The 18467-nt window shown below is 41.1% G+C and overlaps 1 protein-coding gene across 1 annotated transcript; it reads left to right on the top strand.

Annotated features, from left to right (window-relative positions):
• The first annotated feature begins 208 nt into the window (after nt 1-208).
• Nucleotides 209-18198, top strand: m1ap (meiosis 1 associated protein). Its single transcript, XM_027000660.2, has 11 exons — nt 209-518; nt 1648-1906; nt 2166-2351; nt 3330-3519; nt 12410-12595; nt 12724-12883; nt 13622-13763; nt 13948-14145; nt 14777-14959; nt 15874-16051; nt 17991-18198. The coding sequence occupies exons 2-10, from the start codon at nt 1658-1660 to the stop codon at nt 16030-16032; spliced, it is 1653 nt and encodes a 550-aa protein (XP_026856461.2). The 5' UTR covers nt 209-518; nt 1648-1657; the 3' UTR covers nt 16033-16051; nt 17991-18198.
• Nucleotides 18199-18467: the final 269 nt, after the last annotated feature.

The following is an 18467-nucleotide window of genomic DNA, read 5'->3' as shown; positions in this document are numbered from 1 at the left end:
GACAATGGCTTACTAGTTCTTTTTATTATCAGGCCTATTGTACGTGATCACTTTACTCTTTAAACTGTTTACTGTTTAAATCAGTCTAGGCTGTCTATATAGGTTAGTATTTTAGAGATTTTTATTTAACGTACATGGTGTCACCAAACCATTTATCCTCAAAAGGCTGAAGTTTCTGGTAAACGGTCATTGAGCTCGTCGTGCGCCGCGTGCATATTGACGTGATTAAACGGTACTGTCCATCTTTTAACGTTCTTCTGGAAATAACAGCCTACTGTCTAGCACTGACTGCCTGCGTACAATAACATAGAAAGACCAACCAAATATCAACACGGAAACTGAACATGTCGCTGTAAGTCTGCAAACTATAGTTAGTTTGTAGCTAGTTAGCTATTTTTAGCGAGCCTCTCTTGCTGCGGATGTCAAGTGGTTAGCCAAGTTAGGTTAGTTAGGGTTAGAACGAAGAGAGGTTTCCAAGCAAACGGCGAATGTTTACTTTTCTTACTATTCTAAAAGAGGTAAGTTCACCAGAAACCGGGGACCCCATACTATGCAATAGAAACATTTTTTTAAACCTATGCGTGATAGCGATGTAGCTAACCTAAAATGCCCAGATTAACGTTAGGATACTGCGGTTGTCTAAGTGGCTAGCTGTCTTAGCTAACGTAACTGTCCTTTACCTCATGCAACGTAGCTACTGACTCCGCTCATGTGACTTGGAAATCTTGAAAAGTGTTTAGGCCTGCCAACCAAGAACATTTGCATAAATTGAGCAAACTTCACTTGGATGTATAAAAATATAGGCCTATGTAGACTTACATATTTAAACTTACAATACAACAATGAACTTGCAAAGAGCTTTAGAGTTGTTAAGTGTTAATTTTTTTATATAGCATAGCTATTAAAATGACAAAAATAAATACTCATGGAATTGATTATATTCAGCTTTGTCATAAAGCTTTGTCAGTTGACAGTTAGGCTAATAAAAAGTGAAAAAAGAAAGTGCTGCTAAATAATACTGATTTCCACAGACAATTGAAATATGTTAAAAATGCTATATTTTTTTCTGTGGAGAATGGTATGACCATCGCCATTATCCCTCCTCTTTGTTCAGGCTGTTTGCTCATCTAATGGCACTGAGTCTGTAGTGGCCTTGGACCTGAATCATAGAGCTATTTTAGATGAGACAATTTGTCTTTTGTTGTGCATGTTGCATTAAACAGAGAGAAAAGCCTAAGGCACAGAAGGATCCTGAACATCAGCTTATTGAAAGGGCTCTCTTATGATGTGGAGCAGAACTGATGAGCCCATAGATTGCAGAAAATTGTGGCCATATTTAAACATTCTCCACTAGCTTCCCCCTTGTTTGAAGTAACTAACAATGTCAGTCTTGTTTTATATATGGAAAAAGAACAAAACATTCTGTTAAGAAACATTTCCTTTTTTCCATGTTTTATTGCCATGGCTTAATCTATCACTGTCAGTTCTCCTTTAGTTGGCTTATTAGGGTCTTTGGTTAAAAACTTGTTAAAAAGAGGAAAGCTTCAAAACGTGATATGATTGTCTGTCATTGCAACCTTTTGGTTCATATTTAATTCTGACACACAAGCTGTGCCATCCGTGTGCATAATACCCTTTCTCATCTAGTTTCAGAAGCATGAGTGGCAGAAACCGCTCCTGTGCTTCAGCCAGCCAGGTGTGTTGCGCCTCGTCCTTTGCCAGGCAACCTCCACGTGTTCTGATTGTGGATGTGTCGCTACCCTGGTGGTCAGAGACTTATTCTGTCCTATGCGAGGCACTTGAGAACTTTCTGTCTCTGGCAAGCAGCCTGGAGGGGCCCAGCAGGGTACCTCTCCTGAGTCTCTATGCAGTGAATGTACAGCAGGAGTGTCTGCTGCCATTTGTGGTGAGAAAAAGGAAATCCTCATGTTTTTTTGGTGGCATTAGTGTAGTTCTTTGGTCGAGTGGGCGCACAAGGTGCTGTATATTTGACAATTGCTACTGTTGCACACACTCTTAATTTAGTCTTTTGTGAAATGCCGGCTGTGTTTAAGATGGTGCAGTGTCACATACTGAACTTGAAAACCTTAAAGTTTACTTATTCAACCTGCCTGGCCTTCCTTTCATCCATCAGTTCTGCCATCTGCCTTTTTATCATGTCACAGCAAGTGAAGGGGAATTTGATGCGATTGCATTCGTGTGTGGAGGAGCTGCGTTCTCTGCCTGTGGAGGGTTGCACCCGCCCACGGGTTGAGCTCCTCAAACAGGCAGTGCTCGACAGCCTGCATCAGTACAAACACTACATACGCCATGTGGCACCGGGGAACAATCTGAGCAGTGGCTCTGTCGAGGTGAGGACCCAACTCTTTCACCTTCCCTATAGATGTATAATGTGTGCTTGTTCTGGTCTGTTTTTGCAGGTCCAGGCCTGTCAAGCCTTGCCACTGATGGATCAGTAGATGTTCTGTTTTTTTGAAGCCCATGCCCTTTGCCTCGTGCCTCAAGTGCCTTCATTATGCGTTTCAGTGAAACCTTATTCAGCCTGAATGAGAATAGTCCCACTTGCTTCAGACCTTTTAAGGATGCTCGCATTCATATTCAAATCCCCTGCCAAAGGAATCCAGAACCTTTTTAACCTCTGTTATCAATCATTAATGAAGCTATCAACATACTGTCAGAAACCGCATGGCCTGTTTATGGCCTCTCTGCACAGTCCCCATCTACAGCCAATGCTATGTTCCCCTCTCAAGAAACCGTGGAGTGGACAACTGCATTTAATTAGATTCAAATTTTTTTCATGCCTTAAATAGAATTTATGTTACATTTGAGCCCATTGCCTCTCTTTCTTTAGAGTTCGACAGCTGCAAGAGAGCACTGAGTGACTAACTTAGACAGAGAAGCTTCTGTAGCTTTCTGAAACTGCTAAATACAATGTGGTTGTACATGAGGTAGAGCCGATGATCATCATCTGTTTTCCTCAGTGGTCATGATATTAATAGAATGCTTCAGACTGTTATGAAACATATGGACACATTATATGAGTACTGTATGAAAACTGTAAAATGTAATTTCTTGTGATTTACAGGAAAAAAATGTATGGCATAAAAATCTGTTGTACAGTTGACTGTATACCATTTACCTCAAGCAATTACATTTTGAAATCAGTAATAAGCCTTTTTACATGAAATGTACAGAATTATCAAACCAGAACAGAAATCTGAATAGCAGGATGTCGGTAAATCTAAATTGCTAGGTTTTGTGAAGATCGCAGTCCTATAAGTAGTATACAACTATAAGCAGTCATATAAGCATTATGTAAATGGATGCAGGTGACGGTGTTGAGCAGCCAGCCAGGCCGAGCTGTGCTCAGGCAGCTGGAGCAGGGCTTGAAGGACTCTGACCTGGTTAGTCTGCGCAGGCTGGTGGTGGTCCATATCACTGTGGAGCGGAACTTTCCGGAGACAGAGCCAGCACTGAGCCCTGAGCAGTGTTTTGCAGAGGGCTTGGACCAGCCTGAAGGTAAGCACAAAACTGTTCTCTCTTTCCTTAGAGATCACTGGCTTTTGGAGGCCTCTGAGTGATGAACTGTCTCTTAAACAAAAAATATTTTGTAACTGGTTTGACTCATTGTGCAGAGTACAGAATACTGGAATATGAGAAGTGAACGTATTCTGATATTTTGTTGAGTATCTGCAATGGCTTATGCTAGCTTGAGAGTCTAACACAAGCCAAATGAGAAACAGAACGAGCTTCTGGTGAGCTTGGCTCCTATCTCCACATAGGCTCCAGTTAGAGGTCTGAGCCCTCACTTATTTCCTACATGTTTATTTTAATTAAGGTTTTATGGTTAGCAGTCTCAGTCTCCTGCTCTACCACAGACTAACAGGAGGTTCCCATAGAAAAGACAATAAAACAAAATACATAGCATGTTTCAACTCAGAAAGAGGAGTCAGACATTCCGACGTGTAACTTGAAGTGGTCAAGTGGGCCAGAGGACAACTGGACACCCTGATATTCATCATCACTAAATGACAGGACCTTTGGAAAAGAAAATTTAAACCTCTCTAATCAAATAAAAAACACAGAAGAAACTATGTTATCAATCAAATGTACCAACAAATACCTGATGAGCTTTATGGATGGACAGCAATAGTTATGATAGCACACATTCATGATAGCACACTAATACTACCGCATTTTTGACTGGATAAGTTACGTCTAATTATGAAGCATGGGTGGCATGAATTAGCCTGGCTGTACTTTATCAGTTGTAATAGTCAGGAGCGCTGGAATGTTAATTGGAATGATAAATCAGAGTGTTGGTTAGTACAGCATAGAAATACAAGTCTTATCTGAGATGTGTGCCTCTGCCAGCATTTACTACTTTCCCCCCTACTTCACATATTTATATTAGGACAGGGAGCACATGGAATGGGTGGAGTACTGCTCAGTTTCCTCCTCAGAGCAAAAATGGAGTGGAACATCTCTGTCTGGATATCCCTCTCTCCCAAACCTGTAGAAGTCTGACCCTTCAAAAGTCAGGCAGCTGGAAATTGCATAACAGCTGATAAAAAAGACATTAGCAACTTCGAGGAATTCTATCATCACACTACAATCAGGAAAAGTGAAAACTACCACACTGAAAACACTGCTCTCCATGTAACATAGTAAAAAGCTTTCTCCCATTAACACAAGCAGGCAGAGTGACTGAGGTCACTGATTTTAAGAATGTAGTACAGCACAGCATGCCCAGTATCTGAAAGGACAGTTACATAAGGCGAATTTCTCCAAAGATGGACTCTGTGCGGTCCTTCAGTCACAGCTGCGTGATTCATCTGAGTGGCCTGCTGTGAGGCAGCTGAACTGCTTCAAGGCAGGGCTGTGCAGTGCACTCCCAGTGGCTTAACGAAGTTGATACTGGCTGTTGTGTTTCTAGAGGAGACACCAGATTCTCAGTCATACATGCATGCAGTGACAGATTCAATGTGACCTCCACTGCCCCAACCCACTATCAGTGCAGGCAGGCCGGCAGAGCACCCAGCGTCCCTCCCTCCTACACATCCTGTTTTTGGCTTTCAGCAGGCTCAAGTATGAGGACCTTATGAGCAGCATGTTGAAAGGAGCAGTGTGAGAGTGAGTGTATGCACAGCAGAACCGATACAGAGAGTTTGTGTGTGTGTGTGTGTGTGTGTGTGTGTGTGTGTGTGTGTGTGTGTGTGTGTGTGTGTGTGTGTGTGTGTGTGAGAGAGAGGCAGGCGCTTTTTTGGAACAGTATTCAAATGCTTCTTTTTTAGTCCCCTGAAATTGTGCATTTGCACAGATTAAGTCTTCATGCATGTACAGTGTGGATGATCTTGAATTAAAGTTTGGACGACATCCTGGTCATCATGTCCAGTGACAGGTGCAGTGTCCAAATCCATAAGTTCATCTGAAGTTAAATGCCTTTCAGTCCTTTTAAGCCATAGACAAAATCTTTCTCATCCTATGAAGCTACGTGCAAGAGCATTACAAACCCTTATGTTGTCTGTATTATGCAGTCTAATGCATGTCTACCTGGAATTTAAACTCTGGGAATAAATTATTGATTCTGCTGTCTCTCTGGAATATTAGACCCTTAAGGTTTTAAGAGTAGGTTCAGTGGCCCACTCAAAAAAATATAGTTCCATGGCATTATGATCAAATGTATATTCTACGAGCAAATTTCCCCATAAATCATCTGCATGCATGGTCTCTGCACAGAGAGCTGACCTCTGACATTCAGAATGCTTATATAGCAGTTCTAAATGTACGATGCATATAACTTAAGGTGCTCATGGGTATTGGCAGTGGGACCTAAAGAAGAAGACATTTTCTCAGAAATCTCAGAGAAGATTTTAAACCAGCTGTGCTGTTACTCATTACTGATCACATCACAGTAGTATGTCATGGTGGAATTATCAGTTTATTAGCCGTTTATGACTACTATGATCATGTGAAAATGTTCAGTTGTCCAGATGGCTGAAATGTCTGGTAGTAGCCTGAACTTCAGGTGTGAAGAAATTCCAGTCTACTATCAGTTCAGTAACTTAGATGACTGAAAATATTTATAGACATGTATGATCATGGCACAGTTTAGAGTCATGCCTGATGAATTAGGTGGGCTTCAATGGAGACACTACCAAATGTGCACAGCTTTTGTTTTCAGGGGCTGTACGCTGTAAGTAACATTGCTGTGCTGCAGGGCCTGTTTTCATTGGCTTGTGCTTTCTCATTGTGGTGGTGAAGGCAATGCTACTGTTGCTCAGTGTGCTCTGCCATGACAACAAGGGTTTCAAAAGCTGAAATTTCCTTGCTTAGACTGAGACAGTGACAGTGGTGTGTAGTACATCACAAGTTTTGCCTCTGACAAGTCAATACAAGGCCACCCAGTCTAGACTGGCTGTCTTTCAGCTTCTCCATCTGCCCCGTCTGTGTCTCAGAGTCAGCAACTCTGACCTTTGCAGTTGCAGAAGTGGCAGATTTAGTGCAGGGGTTACTGTGGGCCTGTGGGTACAAGAAGGACTTGCCCTCCACCCGTGTCCCATTTTCTTTATCTCAGGCCCAGTGGAATTGCCATGGTGACAGAAGGATGTCATGTTCAAGGCAACATGCTTATGTGAAGAGCAGGGACAACGTTAATGACTTGGGCTAGTGCTGGATAAGATAGTGTGGGTAAAGGGAGTGTATCACTAGGCGTCAGGGAGCTGGAGGCTACGTAAACAGGTTTCAAGATTAGTCGGCTCACTGGTTTGCCTTGAAAATGACACAGGCAGACTGATAAACTGTGTTTCTTGACTAAGCTGAAAAACAGTTCTGCTGTTTCTGTGCACATGAGCGCTTGTGTATGTCCATGTCTAATCACCTGTTGCTTATGAAAATCAAATCCCTGAACTGGAGTCAAGTTCCAGTTTCCATTTTTAATTCAGTTAATTTTGTATTCATTTTCTAGATGTCCATGTCTTATAGGCCAGGAGAAACTAAACATGGCAAACCAGGATATATTACCAATACATTCTATCCTGAAGATGAGAGGTTGTAAGCAGCACAGACTAAACATCCCTCTACACATGGATGGCCAGCATGTATTTTTCCCTCAACAGACCGAGCATGATTAATCTGTCTACGGAGGTGCAGTCTGCTGTCTCATGACGCTCACTGAGCTACAGGGAAGAAAGTGATGGATAGCATCTGTCTCTTTCCCTCACCTTCTTCCTCTGCTCCCTATTGCACTAGCACCTGGCCATCATGTCACTGGCGGGAGTCGAGGCTGATCAGATGCAGTGTGTGTCCACTTATTTAGCATAATCTCCTCAGGTCGTCTCAGGTGAAAATAGCTCTTGCCATACATTTCTTCAACAAGTATCCAGATTTCCATGTAAAAAAAACCTTAATCAGCGTTTTTTTTGTTATCTTTTAATTAGACAAGTGGATGCCTCGTCTTATTAAAAGATAACATGGATTATTCTGTTGCTACTATTAAAAAATTAAAGATTCTGGCCTGTGTGGGTAGGTTGTTTTGTTGAACAGTAGTGATTTGTTTAAGTGGGCCTATCAGTGTATGGAAGCCGTTTAGACTATGATATCCTTAACATATTCCATAAGTGCGCAGCCACTGCTATCAAAATAGGTCATAGATAGTAGGTAGTGGGGTTTTTTTGTTCTAAAAACAAATGTGGTCAGTCTAATCCTAAATGATTTCACGCATGCAGACACCAGATCATATTTTAACTGGTATTCATCACTGCATTACACCCAAAGTGTCACCCCTAATCCTTGACATCAAAAGCAAACCTAATTAATGAGCCCCCAAATGAATTAGCTAAGTGGTGCTCCTGTGGTGAAATCAATAATCAAATAGATCTGATTCAAGGAGGCCAAGATCCACAAAGGGTTTAGAGGACTTAGCAGTGCAGGAAGAGAAGCGGGGAGGGAGGGAAGAGGAGAGGAAGCCAAAATAAAGGAAAGGAAGGAGGAGAGGAAGCCTAAGGAGCAGCAGGTGGAAACAGAGAGAAATAAAGAGAAGGAAGGAATACAGAGAGAGGAGCTCGCCCGCTCTCCCAGCTGGACAAAGACGGCGAGTCAGAGAGAATAGCGTCAAAGGAAGGTAGACCAAGAGAAGGGAAGAGAAGAGAAAAAATCTGGAAGACAGAAAGAGCAGAAGGGAAGGAGGATGTCCAGAGCAAAGCAGCGTGAAAGAGAAGGACAGACACGGAGGGAGAATGCTCGGGGCAGACGGCTTGGGGTGGGCGTAAATAGGAGGGAGAGTTGGGGACTGCCTCCAGCATGCAATAAAAGGAAACAGTATGTGGCAAGAAGGGGAATATCAGAAAATGTCGCTCACCCCGGGAGAAGCTGAGGAACAAAGTCACACTACAAGCCCCTGTTCACTCACTTGGAGCAGTGTGGCAGATTAGCCAACATGACTCATCACCATAAGCCGCTCTCTGAGCATACAGACCTTCAGCCCACTCAGGGACTTGTCTCTGTATACTGATCCAGGATCAGTGTTTTCTAGCCAAATGCTAACCTTAGGATTTAAAGCATAAAACTCACTTCAGCCAAGAGTGACTTATTAGCCCCATGGGCTCTAAATCTAATTCAAAGAGAGGCAAAGAAGGACCTTCATGCTTGGTGCATGAAAATGACTTCATCCTTCACAGGTCTTTCCCAAAATATGTTACTACTATATGATAAAAGGTCATTTGTTACAGAAAGTCAAATATAAAGAAGCATAAAATACCCCATATAAAATTCTGTTATGGCTGCAAATAAAATGTCTAGATATATTTGAATAAATGTGCATCTTGTTTGAAGGACACTTGCTGTCAAAGTGTTCATTTGCCTCAAAAGGTCATATAGTTGTTCTCTGCATTGATAATGCATGGTTATAAAATGAGTTAAACAGGCAGTGAATGTTTTATACAAATATGGTGCATGTGCAAGGCTCTTTCCCTCTGCATCGCCTTATCTGTTTATCGTAGGCTTAGATAAACATATTATCCATTTAGAAAACCACATGGTTTCATGGCTCTTTCTCTCTCTATCTCTGTCTCTTTGATGTGCTTTGCTAAACTAGTCCTATGAAATGAGATTACAGATGAAGACCAAGATTAATGTGTTTGTGTATTTTGTGTTTGTGTCTCTCTGTGTAGGCTGTAACTGGCATGGTGGTCTGTCCCTCGCATTGCTACACCATCGCTCATTGTGTTTGTTCTCATGAGGATGTGGCCTTGAATGGTACTGTCAGCAGGGAGTTACTGTTTGTCTGTCTGCTATCTCTTTATTTTTCTCTTAAAAAAGGAAATTTCATTGCCAGTTTATTCACTTCTATCTTTTTACCAACAATGAAGAAAAACAGCAAATTTAAGATTTTGCTGATAATGAAATTTAATGATGAAGATAAAGAAATGTTTCTTAACAATTAAAAAAATGAGCTTATGGAATGCCAGTTTTTAGTCTGCCCTGGGTTTCTGCTGATTACATTTACATTTACATTTACAGCATTTAGCAGATGCTCTTATCCAGAGCGACTTACAAAAGTGCTTTGTCATTTACTCATAGAATATCCTAGTACATTACAGTAGGTTAGAGTCCAAGATACCAATGAACTAGAATACTGTAGAATACAGGAATCAATGCTGTTACCTAGAAGTACAAAATACATAAAGTCTATCTTAAACAATGATAAGTGCTATAAACAATAACTGATTAAACTTATCAATACCCAACCCTTCATGGGTCAAAGGTGTCTTGGGAATTTGTACATCTACATCTACTGTATATATAAGTATACCTCTTTATATTTACATTCCATACTGAGTTGAAAGACTGCATTCAGGATGCCCACAAACAGTTCAAGAATCAGGCCCCAGTTCTGACGGTGGAAAAGATCATGTAAAGGTCACAGCTGTTATGGTAATGATGCTAGCAAAAACACTCAGGTCAGTGTACAAGTGGTTGTCTGACATTTTTTGCTAATAAGGCAGATTTGTATTCATGTTCAGCAGACTACATTATTTTCCCAGTCTCAGTTTGTCTGTGTTAGGCTCTCTCTTAGCGCCACTTCCCCATGGGTCCGTTTTTTATGTCCGTTTTTGTTTTATGGTTTTGACACTTTTCCCCCCAGCTCCTGCTGCCAACAGGAAGCTGTCAAATTATATAAAATATAATGCTAATTCTTGAGAATATTCCCATTATGATTCTTAGTCTTTAAGTCAGAAGTAATTACTTTCAGTTCCAGTAACACTTATTGTGAACACTGCATTTACTTCATAGGATGAGACATCAGCTATAATACTAAGTACCGGAGAGTAGTGAGTCCTAATGACTCGTAGTCATTAGTTGAGCAATACATGTCAAGCTAAACTTTCTGATCTCTCAGTGACTGCAAAATGATCAATTACCCCCATTAGCTTCAGTCAGAGAAGACAGAGGTTCATACAAACAGCTAATATGATCATCTTTCCACGACCTCTGATCTGTCTCCTCTTAGACACAGACAGAAAGTGAAACAGCACAAGAGAAAGACTGAAAGAGATCATGAGTGATGGAGTGAAGATATAAGTATTATGCAACTTCTGTGCAAATGGAATAGAGATGACTGTTGATAATCACTTATGTTTTCCTGTTTACATGGAGAGATTAGGCAGGTGCAAAGAAGTAGAGATTTGAAAATATAAAAAAGGGAGAGGGTAGATGGAACTAAATTGAAATAACCTTTGAATTAAATAACTAAATTAAATAACCGGAAAGTGCATCAACAAAAGGAAAGAACAGAGAGAGAGAGAGAGAGAGAGAGAGAGAGAGAGAGAGAGAGAGGGAGGGAGAGGGAGAGAGAGACAGAGAGAGAGAGGGAGAGGGAGAGAGAGAGAGAGAGGGAGAGAGAGAGGAAGATGGAAAGAGAGAGAGAGTGAGAGAGAGAGACAGAGAGAGAGAGAGGGAGAGAGAGAGAGGAAGATGGAAAGAGAGAGAGAGAGAGAGAGAAATTGCCTAATGAGATCTAATCGCTTGGTTAACAGGTGATGTGGGGGTTGCTCTGCATCTGTCACTGCTATCTAACTGAAGCCTCATCATGCTCTCCACTTCTCTGTCTGCACCCTTTTTTCCCACTCACACCATCTGGGTGACATTTACTAGCCATGAAATCTCATCAGTGTGCAGAGGTGCACTGCATTTGTCAGCCTCAGCATAAAATTCAGTTTTACACTCATTGCACTTTTACAGCTATAGCCAGTAGCCAAAAGAATCAGTGTCACTCTGTTCAAATTTCATCTATTAGCAATAAAGAAGTCTGTAGTGTGTCTTGAATGTATGAAACACAATATCCTCTTAGTTGGCATTGATGATGATGATGATGATGATGATGATGATGATGGAAAGGAGGAAAAGGTTGTTCCAGGACACACCCTGTATTTATGCAATTTGGAATGAAGTTTGCTTATTGCCAATTGCATGCAGTTGAATATAACAATACATTTTGGTGTGACGTTTAAATGTTAACCTACTGTACAACAAATTGTTTTCGGTGTGTTTGCCGAAAGCTCGCTGACACCAAATACATGTGGGCATGTTGATGTTTGACTTGTAGACTAGATCACATACAAAGGATTAGCAGCTCTGCTTCACCAATGACCTGGAAAAACAATTATTTTTTCATTGCAGGTTGTTGCCTTGAAAGTGCCCTAGCTGTCCACATATAATTCCCAAGACAGTGGTTGCCAGGGATTGTTTCTGTTTTTCTTCTCTAGCTCTTTCTCTCCCTCTCTTTCTTCCACTCTGTTGCTCTCTCTTTCCCACTTAATGAAAGATTAAACATGTCCAGTTGGCCCCCATTAGGCTATTTGTACCCTCAGGACATACATGAATAATTAAAACCGGCAGTGGTTCCAGAGGAAGCATCCATTTATGTAAAGAGAGTCCTATCATAGTAAGGTTCCAGAATGACACTCATGAAGAATTAGCCCCCTTAACAGAAGGATCTGATTGGAGGATAAAAGAACTATACAGTTTACAACCATCCATTTCCTCAGAAAAGTATGGTTAGTGTTAGTCTATAAAGCTCTTTCTATGTGTAAATAAGGTGAGTGTATATCACGTTTGCACAGGCTCATACACTATTTACATAACAAGATTTAAAATACTGAAATATTTGCACTCGTGTCCAAATTGTAATACAAAATCTAGCCACACAAATAAATCTTGAGTTGATGATTCTGGAAAACAATAATTGCTGTAATGGCTAGCAAAAAAGGTTGCTTAAAAACTTGGACACAAACTGACACTTTGTAAAGCAGCAGTCCTGTAACACCCTCTAGTGGTGATTTAAGACAGAGCAAAAGTTTTTCCTTTTACTTGTTTGAATAGCTAATTATTAACCATTCTCTCTCTGTAGAGGATATGATGTTGGGAGCAGAGATTGATTTGCAACAAGTGGAGAACAGTGTGGTTGCCATGGAGAATGTCCTGAAGGCATGGCTACATGACCAAGCAGGAGAAAAGGAACATCTTCAGCTGTTTTTACCTGCACCTGGACAGACACCAGGCCCATCAACCACCCCTGCTCACAGACCTAGTCCTGGTGATTACTCACACACACAACTTCTATCCTGCAGTTGTCCTTCTAATAAATTAAGAGGATATACCCAGTGTGTATGTAGGCAAAAAAGTAAATAAATATTTGTCTGCGGGGGGGTGGGGGGGTTGTAGTCTGTATAAAGTGTGACTTGCAGGAGAGGCTTGTGAGTCCCGCCCTTCTCCCTGGCACTCCTGACCTTGGAGCCAAAACTGAGAGTGTCCGAGACTTCCAGCCCCACAGCAAGAGCGTGTCCAATCAGAGCTCTGTGCCACAGCGACTGCAGGTCATCAAGTACGGCCTCACTTCATATAAACTGGGTTCCACTGCAACTGCGTCATAGCATCATGACCCTAGATCAGCCCAAGCGTGCATGCAGCCAGTGATATTACAGTTCTGCCACGAACAGGAGGGCCATTCATGCATTTCATTAAGTAGATCACAAACACAGCATGTCAGTATCTGCGCTGTCAACAGCAGTCAAAGGTTTTATTTGCAGATTCACTCACTACGCGTTCTGAAATACCCATTTTGGCTTCTTGGAGTGTGTGCAGTTTAAGACACAGCAAATCAACCAGTTGCAAACCTAGCACAGGTCCAAAGAGAGGCCTGAGGAAAAGGGACTGAAAGAGAGAAATTGAGAGAGAGAATGATGGAGGGTATATGACAAAATGAATAGATTATGCAAAGCGAATGTTGGTGTCGCTCTGGCCACTGTCATGCTGCAATGATGTTTGGAACAACTAGACAGAGACTCTGTGTCTGAGGGTTTAGGAACACACACGTGCACACACACTGCCATACACTGTGGATTTGTTGCCTTTGCATACATTTTGCATGCCCATGAGGTCATTGATCTGGGGAATTTTGAACAGTAAGAGCATTCTCACCTTGTCATTGTAATCTGAAAAGAAGCTTTCTACCATGTCATGGTCTCACCATGGTCTCTCATGTTTTGTTTTGTTTTCTTCTAATTTAAGCTTATATATATAAATTGTATGTGTGTGCTGAAGTTGCCTGTGTGTGCATCAGAGCTCTGCAGGCTGAAGGACTGTGCCAGTCTGTGCTGTATGGCCTTCCACTGCTCATCAGACCTACCACTTGTTGGCAGATTGACTGGGATGAGATGGAGAGCAACCAGCAGACCTTCCATGCTCTCTGCCACACAATAAGAGTCAGTCTGCAGCATGTCTGTGATTTAGAGACTGATAAACATATGAGATATAAAGCAGTATTATAAGTAATGTTTAAGGCTGCTTTAATATTCTTTAATATCCACAGGGGTGTTTAAACCCATGTTATATTTGTTGAACTGTGTGTGTGTGTGTGTGTGTGTGTGTGTGTGTGTGTATCTCCAGACCCGTGACTGGTTTCTCCTAGTGCGCTCTGAGCCTCAGTTTGGCTCTGGTTGCAGTGTGGCCTCCTACTACATACTGCAGGCCTCAGGCTCCCTCTCTCTCTTACTCAAACCTGTCCTTACTCGAGAACTAATGCTGCCCTGTAATCTGCCTGTCTCAAATGAGGATCCACCGCTCAACGCTCTCACTGTGGTGGAGGTCTCATATGCTCTCTCTCTCTCTGTCTCTCTCTCACACACACACACACACACACACACACTTACGCAAATTTTTACACAATGACTTTATCATTAGATCTTCACCGTTGCAAGGTGCAGCACAGAGACTATGGATGGATTGTTCTGTTCTTTTCTATTATGCTCTAGATTTTAGCACTGTTTAAGGACATAAATTGCTTTATTGCTGGTAGCAGTAATTCACACGATCATTCTCAAGTTCCGTCCTTGTAGCTCAAGAGAGGAAGAGAGATTTAGAGAACATCCTGCTCTTGCATATCATTTCTTCCCCTTGGACAAAAAAAAACATCTTCAGTTAAGGGAATATGTTACCACTAATATCAGAAGATCTTGTGTTTATAAAATGAACACACTTGCCCAGTCATACAAAGCTATGACTGCTAAAAAATCTGTTCAGCTTCCTGCAAAATCTTACTCATGCAATCCCAGAATTCAAATACTTTACTTAAGTCTAATAAGTCTAAGTATTAAAACATTTTTACCATTTTTACTGTATTGCTTACAGTCTCCCTGCACTACATCAGTAATAGTTCTCAACATGGAACCCTTGTTTCTGAAATCATACAGTCTTCCTGTGTCTTTATCTACCCCAGAGCTGCCTGGATCAGCTGGAAGAGGACCCTGTGTTCAACCCTCTGTGTCTGGGCTCCAACCTCTATCTACACCTGAGGATGAGAGGCCTGCTCTCACGCCCCTATGGGTCTCGCTCACAGAGCCAGGGTCGAGGCCAGCGCAGAGATACCCACCATCCACCAGAGGGCTCCACATCACGACAGGTCAGCATGCTAGATTAGTATACCGTCGTTGCTCCATGGCCCTCACCAAAGTAGAAAAACGGTGAATATCTTTAGGCCCCCAAACGTAAACACTGTGTTAAATATGGTCAACAGTTAACAAAGACAAAGAGCGAGATGTCCTCTAATATGGCGTAGTCTGTAGTTCTTTAGCATACTGAAACTTTTTATAATACATTTGTGCATATATTTTTGGTAGTAAATACTAAAATATATTAATATTACATATTTTATGCATTTATGACTTAATAAACATTTTTAGTTTTCTTAAAATGTTCTACTCTAAGTGCAATAGTCGAGGGGTGAACCTGCTTTATGCTGAGATTAGTCACCCTAACCCAGTTAGATAAACTACAGTTTACATGTGATCTATATACACAATGAATGCATGTATACAATGCTGATTATTTTACAAGCACAGTACAAAGGTCATTGATTCAGAATCTCTGTGTGTGTGTGTGTAAGAAAGAAAGAGAGAGAGGTGGAATAAGGAAGTATTGTCCTTGAGAACATTCACAAAACACTGACCCAGTATTTAAACAACCTACAAGACAAAAGAGAAGAGTAGGAGAAAGTAGAATAATGGAGAACTTTATTACCCTTTTATTATGTTACATTAACGCTACACTTACACAAAGCTATTACATTACTACACTTACGTTATGTTACCTGCAATATAGTCGTATGAAGTATTCATGGAGAATTTACATGTACCCAGCTATTTATTCTAGGTGAGACTTCGACATTAATAACGTTTACATAGATGGTGGAATTCATTTATAATGAGGTGTGAACCCCCCTCCCCCTTTTTGTGCTTGTGCTTGCTCTCTCGCGCTCTCTCTCTCTCTCTCTCTGTCTCTCTCTCTCTCTCTGTCTCTCTCTCTCTCTCTATCTAGCTCCAAAAGCGACGTGCTAGGGCCACTGTGGCCCCCCTTCCCTCTGGCCCCCCAGCTAAGCCAGCTCGACCCCCTCTCACGCTGAGCCGCTCACGCCCCCGCCCCCCCTCCCTCTGCCTGATCGATGGTGATAATGATGAGGAGGAAATGGCCTGCTGATAAAGACCCAAGAGTGCAAGTGAGTCTGCGGTTAATCTGTACACAGGTTACTAAGTGAGGACGCACTAAATGAGAACATTTTTGGTCAGTGTATATTTAGACAGGTTACAAGCCATCATAAGCATAAACTGACGACACACACAGCACCAATTACTCATCCTGTAGATTTATTTACAGCATAGAGAAACACTTTAATCACTGAAATGCCACTTCTTTTGTTAAGTATGTAGATATTTTGTATTCCACACAGGTGGCTTAAGAGAAATAAAATTAATTACACCCATTGCCCTGTATGAACATATTCACAAGATCCAACTCTACATATGTAAGCATTCAGTTCAGTAAACAACTGTCTATAAGCCTAAAGGGAAAAAACACTAACATGTTTCATTTGCAAATGGATACTGCAGGATGAATGCATCAATCATTCTAAATCATTTCTGAACATCACAAAAATGTTCAGTTTGTAATGTGTAAAGGTTTGGACAGTTTGTTCTGTTTACTGGTCTGTATAAGCTTCTTGGAGTTATTTTTGGTCAGTGTACCATGGCGACCTTACAACGGAGCACACATTCTCCACAGCTGTAAGGCATTACCGAGCAGATAAAATGCCTCATTTGGCCCCAAAAGACTCCAAAAATAGCATCAGACACCATTAACGTGACGCCCGTATTTCAGATGGCCAGAACACATAAACCAAAACTGTTTTGTTTTGTTTTTTTTACTTAAACGGCTACATTTAGAAGAAGTTCCCACAGTGCTTAATTAGTATGATCCCATGTTTGGTGTTTAAATGAGGGGATATTTCTTTTAACGGTGCCTTGACCACAAATTAGAAATCCTTACATTAAATATCTAGTCTGAAATGCTCAGGTACGAAAAGTATATACACGCTTTGTGTGTGTATAAAACATTGCAAACCAATTAACGAACAAGACAGATGCATATGTTGATTGAGACAGAGGGAGAGAGAACGAGAGATCAGATCTTTTCAGTATAATGCTCTTCTAACTGAAAAGGACTCTCTATAGAATGGTGGGGTAAAGGAGAGGAAAGGAGAGGGCATAAAGGCATTTTCCCCAGCCTGCAGTCATCAAAAGACCACACTGTACTCCTCAGTGAGGAGACATTCAGCACAAGACCCCTATGAGAGAATGCGAGAGAGAAAGAGAGAGCACTCTGTTCAGTCCCAAAGGATCACTGTCTATCTTTGGAGGCGTTGTTATAGGGTTCAGGATACAAAAAAAAAGGGTTCTGAAACTGAACTGAGGTCTGAACTGAGGGCTATGGTGTTACTCAATGGCATTCTCTGACTAAGGCCCATCAGGGTTGCTTCATTAAGGTTTTTGCCATTCCACCCACCTAGTCGTGCCTACGCCATTGTGTCATCATTTTGACCCAAAATCAGAACAGTATCTATAGGCAAAAAGATCTTGCATCAATGGCTTTTTCTCTTCCTCTGTTTCCTGTTGCATATATTAAATCTGGATGGAGAGTTTTTAATAATTTGGTTTGCACAGAAGATTTCTACACTCTCTGACTAATGGCCCAAACACATGTTCTCTCCTGGGCCACTCTGGATGTGGTTTTGTAATGTCTATCATATTTAAAACTTGAGACATTCAACAGCAACATTATTTCAATAGAAGTAATTGTACAAATCGACTGTAATCTCCCCGAGATTAAAACCAAAGGCCTAGGCGTATGTCCGCTACGACAGCAGACATGCAGATGACTTTTATTCTGGGAATCTGCTGCATTATAACAAGTAGCCTACTTTCTCATACTGCTGAAGTAAACCGCATGTGATACACAACTTACAGAAATCCTTAGATATTTATTTCTCAGTAATAGGTACTGTTCAGATTGTTTGTTTCTCATTTGACTATAAAATCAGTTAAAATTCATTATTTCAAAACCATTAAATGTGTGATGCTGAGTTTTGTTTCTGTCTGTAGGTTTAAAAAGAAAACCTTTATGGAGGATGAGCAGTTTTGGTTCATCTTTATATTAGGAAGTTTGTCATATTTCTGTCTGTGTGGCAAACAGATGGGATCTAGCAGATGTCAGAAGGACTCATGCAGCTTCCATATATAGGAATTTTTCTGTCAGTAAAATTGCATTTTTAATGAAAATTTTAATAAAATCTTCAGCTTTTTTCACTTATGAAATGTCCTATCGGTAAAACTCATGTATAAGACTATATATGAAATATCAGACCACATATACTCATCAGCCATTTTGTTAGGTACACCTCTTCAACTGCTCATTATTGCAAATATCAGCCAATCATATGGCAGCAACTCTGTGCATTTAGGCATGTAGGCATGGTCAAGATGACCTGCTGAAGTTCAAGTTGGAGCATCAGAATGGGGAAGAAAGATGATTTAAGTGACTTTGAACATGGCATAATTGTTGGTGCTAGATGGGTTGGT

This window comes from Electrophorus electricus, chromosome 19 (genome assembly GCF_013358815.1).
Source record: "Electrophorus electricus isolate fEleEle1 chromosome 19, fEleEle1.pri, whole genome shotgun sequence".
In the NCBI taxonomy this organism is placed as follows: Eukaryota; Metazoa; Chordata; class Actinopteri; order Gymnotiformes; family Gymnotidae; genus Electrophorus; species Electrophorus electricus.
Note: the sequence above shows the minus strand (reverse complement) of the source record. Positions and strands in the feature narration are given on the sequence as shown.

Bases quoted from the DNA above. Each gene is read 5' to 3' on its own strand.
- m1ap (XM_027000660.2), top strand. From the start codon at position 1,658: ATGAGTGGCAGAAACCGCTCCTGTGCTTCAGCCAGCCAGGTGTGTTGC. The intron at 12,884-13,621 runs GTACGGCCTCAC...TGTGTGCATCAG, and splicing joins CAGCGACTGCAGGTCATCAA to AGCTCTGCAGGCTGAAGGAC. The intron at 13,764-13,947 runs GTCAGTCTGCAG...GTGTATCTCCAG, and splicing joins CTCTCTGCCACACAATAAGA to ACCCGTGACTGGTTTCTCCT.